At 47.8% G+C, this 12558-nt stretch overlaps 1 protein-coding gene across 1 annotated transcript; it reads left to right on the top strand.

Annotated features, from left to right (window-relative positions):
• Positions 1-601: 601 nt before the first annotated feature.
• TOP3A (DNA topoisomerase III alpha) lies at positions 602-10926 on the top strand. The gene is made up of 19 exons (XM_088527801.1): positions 602-919; positions 2081-2140; positions 2540-2613; positions 3257-3332; positions 3877-3985; positions 4247-4390; positions 4871-5041; positions 5327-5427; positions 5563-5637; positions 5753-5835; positions 5966-6173; positions 6350-6535; positions 7055-7184; positions 7345-7458; positions 7538-7703; positions 8123-8266; positions 8527-8649; positions 8931-9667; positions 10724-10926. Exons 1-19 carry the CDS (start codon positions 734-736, stop codon positions 10897-10899), a joined length of 3063 nt encoding a protein of 1020 aa, XP_088383927.1. The 5' UTR covers positions 602-733; the 3' UTR covers positions 10900-10926.
• The last annotated feature ends 1632 nt before the right edge of the window (positions 10927-12558 follow it).

Below are 12558 nucleotides of genomic sequence, written 5' to 3'. Positions count from 1 at the left end.
CAGGGGACACTGTGGGGCGGGGGGAGAGGGCCTGAGGGATGACGGGGGTCCAGACGCGGGGTGAGGAGGTGGCCTGGGCTGACAGATGCTGCCACAGGTGAGGAGAGGATCTAGGGGGCGGTGACTGGAACCATTTCCTGGGCAGGGGAGAGGGTCTTCGGGGGGGTGGCAGGAGGGGTGTCCCGAAGCGGGGAGAGGGAGCAGGGGGAGATGGCAGGGGGCACCGTGGAGGGCGAGGAGAGGGCCTGGGGGGTGGGGGCTGTCACAGGTGACAGGATCTAGGGCAGCCCGTGTGGCCTGTGCTGGCCAGAGAGCCCCATCGCAGGGCGAGGAGGGAGCTCGGCCCAGATGAGGGCCGGGGGGCAAGTGAGGGGCCTGCCCTGGTGGAGAGAAGGCCCTTGGGGTGGGAGCGGGTCGAGGGGGGCTGTCCGGGCTGAGGGCACTGAAGGAGGGCAGGAGTGGGGCGAGCGGGTCCGGGGGAGCCGAGGGCCTTGTCCAGCCCTGCTGCTCCTTGCAGGCAGGAGGCCCCGGCGCATCCCGCGCACCACGGGAGGTGTCTGCCCGCAGGACGCCATGGGCCCCCACTAGGTCACTGGCCACAGACCCATGGAGGGGACGTTTAGGGACTGCTCTGCCTGCTGAAGGGGATCAGCTCCCGGGCTGGGGAACCGGTCCCAGCACGAAGACACAGTAACATGTCCCGGCACCGCTGGAGCTGTCGCCATCGCCTGCGATGAACTTTCGAGCGAGGCTCTTTGTTAGCTGTGGAGTCAGGATGCTGCCCCAGCCCTGGCGAGTCTTCTCTCGGGCCGCAGAGGACGTGACGCTGCAAAGGATCCGCAAGGTCTTGTGTGTGGCCGAGAAGAACGATGCTGCCAAAGGAATCGCGGATCTTCTCTCCAACAGCAGAATGCGACGGGTAGGAACAAATCCATTTCTCGGCTCCCTGTTGCTTCCTGGTACTCCTGCAGATCCAGCTGGACTGTCTGGGCACGGTCAGCTCATCAGAGTGTGGGTTTAGCTACCATGCAGCTCCAGCCCGATCTCAGGTCTCACATGCAGCCCTGGCCTGCTCTGCACAACTTGACCTGGGCATTACAAACATCACATTCAGTGCTGCCTCACTTGCCCAAATATATTCTAGAAGTGTTGGAGTCCCTTTTTTGTCGCTGAGTTCCTGTTAGGAGTTTAGCTCTCCAGTGTCGTTCTCTGCCTACTCTAGACATTGAGCTCATCCGTGGGGGCTGCTTGTGTTTTTCCTGGCTTTACAGTCTGTATAGAAGACATTAGGAACTGAAACCACCTGCTGACATGCATTTTCTAGTCAAAAACACTACTTCTGCAGTGTCAGCAAGTGTCGAGGGTTATGGGAGTTCACATAATAAGGCAGAGATGGTCTGTGGTCTGGGGAAGAGTTCAAACATCTTGTCTCTCTGCTGCTGCTTTGTTTTGTGACCACTGACAGTTTGCATAATTACTTGGTATTTCAGTTTACCTTATACCTAATGCCTTTGGATAGGGTGCTTAGAAGAGCTAATGTTTCTAGGTCAGGATTGGGTTAGAACTGTGTGGTGTTACTGAGAACCTGAGCACTGATAGCTCAGCCAGTGAATATATTGGCACACTTCCATGGAAGAAAATGCAAATATTTCTGTCTAGAAACTTTCACAGATCTCCATCAGGTCACAGGTCGTCTTGGGAACCCTGTGCTGACACCCTAGATGTGCTATGGAGCAGGACACAAAATTGTTGAGAATAAGGAATGTTTGTGAATGGCAACTCCATGAAAACAAATCACTGCGTTTCCTTCTGTCTGTCTGTCTGTCTGCACCATCCATGGAGTGATGACCTGGGGCTTGTGTTGCAATCCAGTTACAATGGGAAGTGCCATTTCCCTGTCTCTGCAAATGATGTGGGCAGCTTTCACCTTATCTTGCCTCTGCATTTCAGCTGCAACATCCAGGTTTCTCTGCCCCGTACATCTGGTTTTCCTGTCATTACAGTGTGTGTGAACTGAGATGAGATGTGTTTGCTTTCTGCTGGCAGCCTGAAACTTAGCTACTTCCATTTTTTCTTCTAGAGAGAAGGTTTTTCCAAGTTCAACAAGATCTACGAGTATGACTACCAGATGTTTGGCCAGGTAGAGGTTTCTTTCCTACCTCTTCTCGTTTAGGGAAGTGCAAAGTACTCCTGTTCAAAAGCCATTTATCAGAATTTATGAAATGCCTATCCAGGGATGAGGACAATTGCCCAGAGAAGATGTACAAAGGAATCGAATGTTCTTTTGGATCAACCAGTGACCTGTTGTGTTGCCTTAAGTCTTTCAACCTCCCATTCTTCTATTTTCCATCTGTCAAAGGACATTTGGTTATTTAGAATTGGAAGCTTCCTACACAGATTTAAAGAGAAGGGTTGAAATGACAATAGCATGAGGGAGCTGTCACTATGTTGTGTGAATTGAGAACTGCCTCAAGGCTCTGGGTTCTGGATAGTTTTTAGCAAATGATAGACACTAATTACCCTGCTCTGTCTTTTGTAGAACGTTACTATGGTGATGACATCCGTGTCAGGACATTTACTGGCTCATGATTTTAAGCTGCCTTTTCGCAAATGGTTAGTACTCAGCGCCCTGCCACGGGAGGAAGGGGGACAACAGTTTTGTCAATGACAATAGACAGCACCTCAGGTCCGGCAGTAAAGTCCTGCAGCAGGAAGGGGCTATGACCCTGTGCACTTCAAGTAGCCAGACAGGATGATAACCATTAAATTCCAGACAGCAAAATTAAAATATTGTCCCAAATGACTATTTTCAGAGTGTTTAAAAGAAAACAAACCCAAGTTAAAACAATGACTAAAACACTCTAAGGGAGCTCCCTGTAAATATACCAACTCCAACAGCTGATTAACATTTTTGTGTTCTGTTCAACTGACAGACAAAACTGTCTTGGGAAGCAAGAGTTTTTATCTGACTTGCCTCGGTTTTGTTTTCTTTACTTGAAATGCGAGAAGTTTGTTGTTTGGGCTTGCCTCCTGATTCTTTTTTTCCTGTGGTAACATTTTGTCTGTTGCTTTTCAGTAAGTGTAACTCAGTGTTTTACATGAGCTTGAAAGTTGCCTAGGACAAAGTTCATAGTGTTAGATGTATTTACCCTTCCAGTACCTGAGCAGCACTTCCTTATAGGAGAGCGCCAGTTAGTCTCTTGCAACATACGTTTTAGTTTTAGTTTATGTATACTGCATATCTTCTGTTTACCAGGCATAGCTGCAACCCCCTAGCACTTTTTGATGCTGAAATTGAGAAGTATTGTCCTGAAAATTACATGGATATTAAGGTATGTGTTTGTAAGAGTTTTTAAGAAACTCTGAGTTCAGAGATTGCTTCTGCAAATATTGTCTCAGACAGAGGCAGGATCATAACATGGTCCTTTACCTTCTAAGCCTCTAGGATTTAGAAAATTCATCCTGTGTTTTATAGGATTTTATAAGCTCTTCATCTGTGACATTGAAAGTCTCCTGCTCGTGCATAATTAGTGCAGTAAAGGCACAATTACTTTGATAATGTTTTTTTTTGTTTGTTTGTTTTTTCTAATTGGTAGTTGTCTTGATTTTTACAGAAAAGGGTGCTTCCAGAGAACAAATTCTGTGGTACAATCTGATTCGAGTCATGGTTTTAAACAGAGATAGATGTAAATAAATGACTCAGTCCTTTTGAAAGCTGCCTAATCTCATGAGAGACGGGATTACAAAATGTTATTGCAACAATCTATCTCTATGGGTACATGTTGTATTTTATGTTCTGCTAGTGAGTCATTTTAAAATGAGATGACAAAGGAAGGGGTCTGTCATGTCTCATTCTGTGCTGTTTTCTCCCCTCAGAGGACCCTCGAACGAGAAGTCCAGCAATGCCAAGCTCTGGTGATCTGGACTGACTGTGATCGGGAAGGAGAGAATATTGGTTTTGAAATCATTCATGTCTGCAAAGCTGGTGTGTAGACTGCCTTCTGTATCAATCTGATCTCCATTAAAATGCTGATTTAACAGGGAGCTGCTCAGAAGGCTAATAACAGAGACATCTTCTCCATGTCCAAGTTAAATACGTTAATTGTAGAATGGGTACACTAGAAATACATTCATATAGGACAGTTATGTAATAGGTCAAAAACACACTTTTTAAGACAGCTGCTTATTAATAACTCCTTTCCATTATCGTTTGAGTCGCTTCCTGATTTCCCTTTTTGTCCCCCAGTAAAGCCAAGCCTCCGGGTTTTCCGAGCTCGTTTCTCCGAGATCACGCTTCACGCTGTCCGATCAGCCTGCGAGAATCTCACCCAGCCAGATCAAAAAACGAGCGACGCTGTTGATGTGAGGCAGGAGCTGGACCTCAGGATAGGTATGTAGACACATCTTGAAGGTCTAAGGGGTTGCTAGGCCTGAGCTGCTGCGTGCTCAGTGAGCAAAAAGGCAGCCAGCACCAGCCTTACCACTGTGCACTTCATTATCTTTAAATACCTGCCCTGGCTTGGACTGCTGTGTAAACTACATAGCTGGTCATTATGGTCTTCCTGGCTTCTCATTCAGCTGCATGGAATTCACATTTTTAATGCCCAGCAGTATCTGCAACTGTATCCCCAATGCAAGACAGAAATGTCTAAACACCGGTACTGTAAATCTGGTCTTTTTTTTTTTTTTTGATTATCTCAGAAACAGCTATTTCACATCTCCTCTTTTGCTGGAAACAACACACTCCATGAAGCAAATGTTAAACTTATAGTTCATGCATAGCTGATTGGCTTCTGCAATTTTGGTTTCAGAGTGTGACTCTGTTCTATTTTTTTAATATTCAATTCTAACATCCATTTTTTTTCCTCAGGTGCTGCCTTCACTAGATTCCAGACACTGAGGCTCCGGAAAATTTTTCCTGATGTTCTAGCAGATCAGCTGATCAGCTATGGTAGCTGCCAGTTCCCAACACTAGGGTTTGTAGTTGAACGCTTTAAAGCCATCCAGGCCTTTGTTCCTGAAGCTTTCTACAAAATCAAAGGTATGTCGAGAGGAAACAAGTGCTCAGCTCCATCTTGCAGTTTTTAGTGCATTTGCAAAGAAAATGAAACCTAATATTTAGTATAAAATATGAATTGGAGGAAAAGCATCAGGGCCATGAACAAACACTGTAGCAGAGAGGATTTCCTCTTCTTTTGCCATGATAATTCAGCAGAGTTGGAAAGGTTCCCCAAAAGTATGGCTTCATTACTTCTACTGTCTTTGAATTATGTTTTTACTGTATGATCTATATAAAAGAGATCACTCTGATCTGTTTTCAATGCAGTGACACACGAACATGAGGACAACACTGTGGTCTTCAACTGGAAGAGGAATCGTCTCTTTAATCACACAGCTTGCCTGGTCCTTTACCACATGTGTATGGAGGTAGGAAAGTTTGTAAATAGTACAAAGCAGCATCAACAAAACATTTCCACCATCTTTTTTTACTTCAGTTCTTTAAAGAGCAGCCCTTTTACAACTCTTCAAGGAGATTTTATATTTTGCTTACTCTGTGTTTAGAATCCTGTAGCAACTGTTGCTGAGGTTATAAGCAAGCCTAAGAGCAAATGGAGACCTCTGCCTCTGGACACTGTGGTATGTTTGATACAAGAATGCTAAAAAGAACTATCTGAAATGAGCTTTCAGTGTGTATTTTACTCACCTTAGAATTATGCCACAAATGCCTTTCTTCTGACTCTTCTCAACACAGGAACTTGAGAAGTTGGCTTCCCGTAAACTGAAAATAAATGCAAAAGAAACCATGAGACTAGCAGAAAAACTCTACACTCAAGGGTAAGAAACAAAGATTTGGGTGTGCTGGCCTGATAAAATCAATTCCCTAAAAAAATAAAGGGCCTTTCAATCCAAAATGGAAAGTGCCTTGGAGCTCTTCCTAAAGTCCTCCTTTGCCTTCCTTTTGCAGGTTCATAAGCTATCCCCGAACGGAGACCAACATTTTCCCCAAGGAGCTCAACCTCTCTGTCTTGGTACAACAGCAGACACAGGACCCAAACTGGGGAGCATTTGCACAGAGGATTTTGGAACAGGGTGGGCCAACCCCTCGAAGTGGAACCAAATCAGACCAGGCTCACCCTCCCATTCATCCTACAAAATACGCTGCTAACCTGCAGGTGAGTTTAATAAAGGCAGAGATAACTTGATAGCTTGTATTGCTTGATGTATAAAGGTCAGACTCTTAAATATGGTCATTAGAATAGTATCCTAGACCTGCCATCTCGCTATTATCTCTTGATGTCTCATTAATCCTGGAAGAGGCTCTTAACCCTCTTCTACTGTTTGATATTAGGGGAATGAGCAGAGACTGTACGAATTCATCGTGCGCCACTTTTTGGCTTGCTGCTCTCAAGATGCTAAAGGACAGGAAACAACTGTGGAGATTGACATCGCTAACGAGCAATTCATGGCTCAAGGACTAATGATCTTGGCCCGAAACTATCTGGAAGTGTATCCTTATGAGAAGTGGAGTGATAAGGTAAACCCTTGGATAGCACAGATGGGAGAGGTTAAAGTACTTGGAGTTAAAATTTGCCCTTGGCTGTACTAATGGCAAAGCCTTATTGCCAAATCTGGATCCCTCTGCACAATATCCTTTGACAATTCCTGGCCCCACTAGCTTTCATTCAGAGTGATCTCTGTTGAAAACCTGTGCTGCATATTTAGCAGTTTTGTATAGTCTGCCCCTTCTGACACAACAGCAGAGCTGCTTCCGTGCAGGTTGATCTGACTTACCAAGAGGAGCTGTAATTGCTCTTCCAGCAGCTCGTTAATGACTAATCTTGAGGATCCTAAGGGCTGCATTTCCTGCAGAACAGGGTGCTTCTGCATTACTATATGGGCTTGCTGTTAGTGTTAGTATTATAATAGTTAGTGCTGTTGAGCTATAGTACAGTTAGTGCTATAGCTATAGTATAGTACAGTGCTGTTAAGGTTAGTATTTTATCTTCAGTGACAAAAGAGAAAGGTAGTGTCACAGAGATTCTCCTTCTTTCAGGTTATCCCAGTATATCAGAAAGGATCCCGCTTTCAGCCCACCACAGTGGAGATGGTGGATGGGGAAACGAGCCCTCCAGCGCTCCTCACCGAAGCAGATCTCATTGCTCTCATGGAGAAGCACGGCATAGGTCAGTATTGGCACTATCTCTCTCAAGAGATGAGAAACAAGGATGCTGCTGCTCCTGGCTTTCCTTCTTTGCCCATTCAGTACCTTGCATTCTGTAGTAGACACAGGGGAAAAAATCACTTCTTGGCCACTCATTCAACTGAAAACCTGGCTGCTTTCAGGGACTGATGCCACTCACGCTGAGCACATTGAGACCATTAAGCTGCGGATGTACGTGGGCCTCACTGCGGATCAGAGGTTCCTTCCAGGCCACCTGGGCATGGGGCTGGTTGAAGGTAAGGACTGTGCTTTAAGCGAGAGGACAGGTTTCTTATTCATGCCTTCATTTCATTCACCATGCCGTGTTTTCCTCAGGCTATGACTCCATGGGCTATGAGATGTCCAAGCCTGACCTTCGAGCTGAGCTGGAGGCTGACCTGAAGCTGATCTGTGAGGGGAAGAAAGACAAACTCGTAGTGTTGCAGCAGCAGGTCCAGAAGTACAAGCAAGTCTTCATCGAGGCTGTGGCTAGAGCCAATAAGTGAGTCTTGTCTTTGCCCTCTTGCATTTGCTTTGCTGTTCTGGAAGGTGTGAGCTTCCACAGCTCAGTCTGACATGGAATGTGTTCCCATAACTGTTTCTCTGGAGATCTATCCAACACGTGCAGGTATTTGCAAGGGAAGGGATGACTCTCAGTGTGACATGCAGCTGTGAGCAGGTGCCAGCTGACTGCCCCTCTGCGTTTAAACTCATTGCATTAAATTCAGAGGAGGTCAAAGGAAAGGCAACATGCTCTGACCTTCATGTTGTGCTCGCAGACAGCTTGTACTGGTCATCACGCAGAGCTGAGGTACTTCTGCAGATGGCCAGATCTCCTAGGGAATGAGGACAACAGGCATCAATCCACTGGTTACTTTTTGCAGAGGAGACGCATAGGATGTTGTGCTTGTTTGTATTTAGACTGGATGAAGCCCTGGCTCAGTATTTTGGACAAGGCATGGAAATCGCAGAGCAAGAGGAAGTCTACCCGGCAATGCCCGTTTCCGTTCGGAAGTGCCCACAGTGCAACAACGACATGGTCCTGAAGACCAAGAAGAACGGCGGGTGGGTAGCATGCCCTGCTGCACACAGCAGCGCTCTGTGTTTGTGTGTTGCTGGGCATTACGTACCTTGCAGTAGGGCAAGCTCAAACCAGCTAGACAAACTTGCTGGACTCAGCCAAACCTCTCTCTCCAATACATATTTGCTCATAAAATTGTTTTGACAGTTTCTGTAGTGAGCGATAGCAGAGAGAAGAGAGGAGAATGAGTCACTGACTTGACTTTGCCTCCTCCTCCTCACTCAGTCCTTTTACCCTGTGGCAGGTTCTACCTCAGCTGCACGGGCTATCCAACTTGTAAAACCGCAGTCTGGTTTCCTGACTTTGTGCTGGACGTGGCCAGGGATGAGAGTGTCTGCGCTGTGTGCAAACCCCACCCCGTTCACAGGTGAGTTGTACTAGTCACCTGTTAGGCAAACACAAGCACACAGACATTACCTGTTAGTCATCAGGGCCACAGGCTTCTGTGGACCAGGCTGGGCAGCTGGGAGCAGCAATCTCATGGCTAGAGGATGGTTAAAAAAAAAAAAAAAAGAGGGAGGAAAACAGTGTAAGTACAGGAGGAGTGAGCGGGGGGGAAAAAAAGCTTAATGGTAATCAAGTCCAAATCAAGCCTGGTTGCTGAGGCGTTACATGAACAGGGAAACTTTTATCTTCCTTTTCTTTTAGATTGAAATTTAAGTTCAAGAGAGGCAGCGTCCCACCCACGATGCCCCTGGAGTTTGTGGGCTGTATCGGAGGCTGTGATGAGATGCTGAAAGAACTCTTGGACCTGAAATACTCACACAGGTCCTCGCAGCCCAACCCTTGCTCAGCCAGCCAGCACGCTAACCGCTCACCCACCAACCACTCCTTTACCAGAGGGCCTGGTGGTGAGAAAAGGCTTGTGAAGAGGACCACAAACCAGGCAGCAGGGCAGCTACTATCGCCGAGCGTAACAAGGGCGCCCAGGCCGGCTCCCGCCGCGGCTCCGGACGACGGGAACAACGCGGTGACGTGCAACTGCGGGAACGCGGCGGTGCTGCTAACGGTGCGCAAAGAGGGGCCCAACCACGGCAGGCAGTTCTACAAGTGCAGCGCCAGCACCTGCAACTTCTTCCTCTGGGCCGACCAGCAGCCGGAGGACAGAGGAGCCGCCGCTCCGCCGGGCCCCGCGCCGCCCCGGCCCTTTGCAGGAAGGGGCCCTGCCAACTTTCCCAGCCCGGGAGGAGGAGGGAGAGGCCCGGAGCCCCTGCGGAGCAGCAGCCCCGACGCGGGCGGCGCGCTGTGCCGGTGCGAGCAGCCCGCCGTGACGCGCACCGTGCAGAAGGACGGGCCCAACAAAGGGCGGCAGTTCCACACGTGCCCCAAGCCCAGGGAGCAGCAGTGCGGCTTCTTCCAGTGGGCGGACGAGAACGCGGCGCCAGGTAAGGCCGGGCTTGGAGCGGAGAGCCAGGGTTGGAGGCTCTCCTTAAAGCTAAGCAGGTATTTGTCATACACAGTCAAAAAAAACTTGACACTGCATAAGGCTGTCATAGCATGACAACTCTTCTAACAACGCTTAATTTGTCAGACTTCAGGTTTGTCTTTAAAAAGAGCCTGTGAGCAGCGTTATGGCACTTTTTAAATGTTGCTTGTAAGGATCAGGTGTGGCTTACCTTCCCCTGAACACAGCGTTGTTCCACACATCCACAGAGATCTGCACTGCGAGTTGGAGCATCCCTCACTCAGTGGACAAGCTGCTGCATTTCCAACAGTCTTTTGGGAGGTTGTCTTCCCAAATTCAGGTGTTCATCTTGGAGAAAGCTGTTTGATTTGATAGAGGGTTGAAGCAGCACAAACGCTTTTGGAGATCTTAAACCTTGTTCTGTCATGCCAGGAAGGCCATACTTCTCCCGCTGGCCTAGTTTAGGAATGCAGTGAAAATCCAAGTCTTTCTGAAGCTTTGATCATAGCTGAGAAACAGAGCACGGCTCCAGGGAAAAGGTGGTGAAAGCAAGTACTGAAAGGGCTGTTTAATCACAAAATAAGGATCTCAAAGAAAGGGCACCAACACCAAGGTTATAAGCAAAGTACAGAGGTAGAGACGTGATCTGAGAGATCTTTAATCTTGGCTTCTTCCTTTTTAGATGCCAGACCCTAGCGGGACAGAATTAAGTTTTCAAAACTAAAAAACAAACAACAAAAACAGAAAAAACAGGTTTCCTTTGGCATATTCTGTTGTTTCTGCTTTGGCTGTGGAGCAGAGCATGCAGCCAGAAAGATGAGTTTCTGAGTTTCCCTATTCTGATCCTCTGATTAGTTAGTATTGCGAGACAAATAGGTAGCATTTAAATGCAGACAAATCTGAAGTAAGTCTAATTTCAAGAACAGTTTGAGTAGCTGGGATGGTCAAATCCTCCATCTACTGCCCTTCTGAACCTAGCTTTTGTTTCTCAACTCCTTTGTCAAAAGATTTTTACATCTGCATTTTTTCTCCATAGGAGCTTCGGGAGATTCTTCGAACCGTTTTGGGAACAGCGGATACTCAAGGGAGTTTGGGAGTAAAGCTAAGAGACCAAGCAATCTCTCCTCAGCAGCCACTGCCAAGAAACCACGGACCTGTAGCATTTGCCACCAGCCTGGCCACACCAGGAAAACTTGTCCTCGAGACCACTGAGCCCCAGACAGACAGCGCTGCGGATTCGGAAAGGTCCAGAGCTGCAAGCTGCTGTGCAGCAATTGCTGCTGGAAAGAACTGAAGCCTGTAAGTCCATCTGCACTGAGCGCTTTCTGGAAAAGTTGGTGGTTGCTGCACACACCTGGACAGCAGGAGTGAGACCAGCTTTGACAGGTAGCTCCATTAATGGTGTCAGTTGTGTGGTTTCAGCTGGTTTCCTACTGAGCTGATCACGATAATCTGAACCTTACAAGGAAGCATTTGGAGGCAGCACTGGGTCTGACTGCAGCTCCCGCTGTGGTGGGGGCTTCATGCAGCCTTTCCACGTGAGCAAGAGCCAGTTCTGAGCCACTGGGACACTCACGAGAGCTGCTTAGCTCTTCTCAATCCCTGGCTTTCCACAGAGTGGAATTTTATTACAAGTTGGCCTTCTAATTTGAGGTTATCTGAGCAATGTCCCCCTTTTTTGTCATAGTCCAGTATCTTCCTTACCTTGGTGTCCCCATCTGAGGGGAGCCAGGTGCAGTCTGGTGCTTGCCTGGAAAGGAAAGCCCAGCCGAAATGCTCAGGAAGAGCCTCATTTTAGACAGCTCCTGATTTTGAAACTAAGTTCTTCCTCAAGCACTGAGGCATGCCTCGATGATGCTGCTGGTTAATGGAAGTTATTTTGGTCAAACTAATAAGATTATTATTAAAAATTATTTTTTATTTTATCTTCGTTACAGTGAATCACTCTTAGCTCTGCCTTGTTACTTCTTCATACTTAAAATAGTTGAGCTATTACTATAAAAGCATCCGCCCAGATCCTGCTCTTTCCATTCACTCACTCAACGGAATAATATAAGAGCTTTCTTGGCAGAAACTCCCTGTGGCTTTATTTAGAAGGAAGCTGCAAAAGGGTAGGGGAGGGTGGGTTATGAGCTGCATCTGTTGTAGTGGTGCTGTCCAGGGCCACACAGACAACTGGCTGAACCCAAATGCTGATTTTTTTCCCCTCTTCCTCACTCAGTTTAGGCTGAGCTCCTTCAGGGAGCCACGCTACCACCTCCCTCCCTGTTGGGGCTGCCTTTGTTTCTGTCCTGTGCTGGAGCTCAGCATTTATCTTTGAGCCTCTGCCAAAGGCAGCTGCAGCAACACTGCATTTTCCTCAGGGCAGGTCCTGCTGGGCAGCTGCAGCACTTCCCAGAGCACTTCCCAGAGCAGCTGCAGCACTTCCCAGAGGGAAGCCTGAGGGAGGGAGATCACAGCAGCCCAGGGGTCTCCCAATCCTGCGTGTGGGACAACAGCAGCCCTTGCTCTGCAGCAGTTCTTCACTATCAAGCCCAGATCTCTGGCACGAGGCCACAAGAACCCCTTCCCCATTTTATGGTACCATCACTCCCACTGTTAACAGCTGTAGCCTAAAAATACAGGCCCGCTGGCTAAAATAACAGGATTAAGGAGCTTTGTAATGCAGTAGAGAGCTGAGTAAAGCACAGCAGAAGCCTGGGCAGCCTCCTAACAGCAGCAGCAAGCCAGCATCCGCACAGCGTGCGGGCAGCCCGTCGAGGGCTGACGACAGCAGTGGCTGTTACCAGATCTCCTGGTTCCAACTTGGAGAGCGGAGCCACTTGAGCCATTGGAGCCCGGAGCAGGCAGCTCCGCAGCCCCTTCGTGCAG

This window comes from Tinamus guttatus, unplaced genomic scaffold, assembly GCF_059628265.1.
Source record: "Tinamus guttatus ecotype Peru unplaced genomic scaffold, ASM5962826v1 Tinamus_guttatus_pri_ptg000291l, whole genome shotgun sequence".
NCBI classification, from domain to species: domain Eukaryota; kingdom Metazoa; phylum Chordata; class Aves; order Tinamiformes; family Tinamidae; genus Tinamus; species Tinamus guttatus.
The sequence above is the reverse complement of the archived record's forward strand: the minus strand, read 5'-3'. Positions and strand labels throughout refer to the sequence as shown.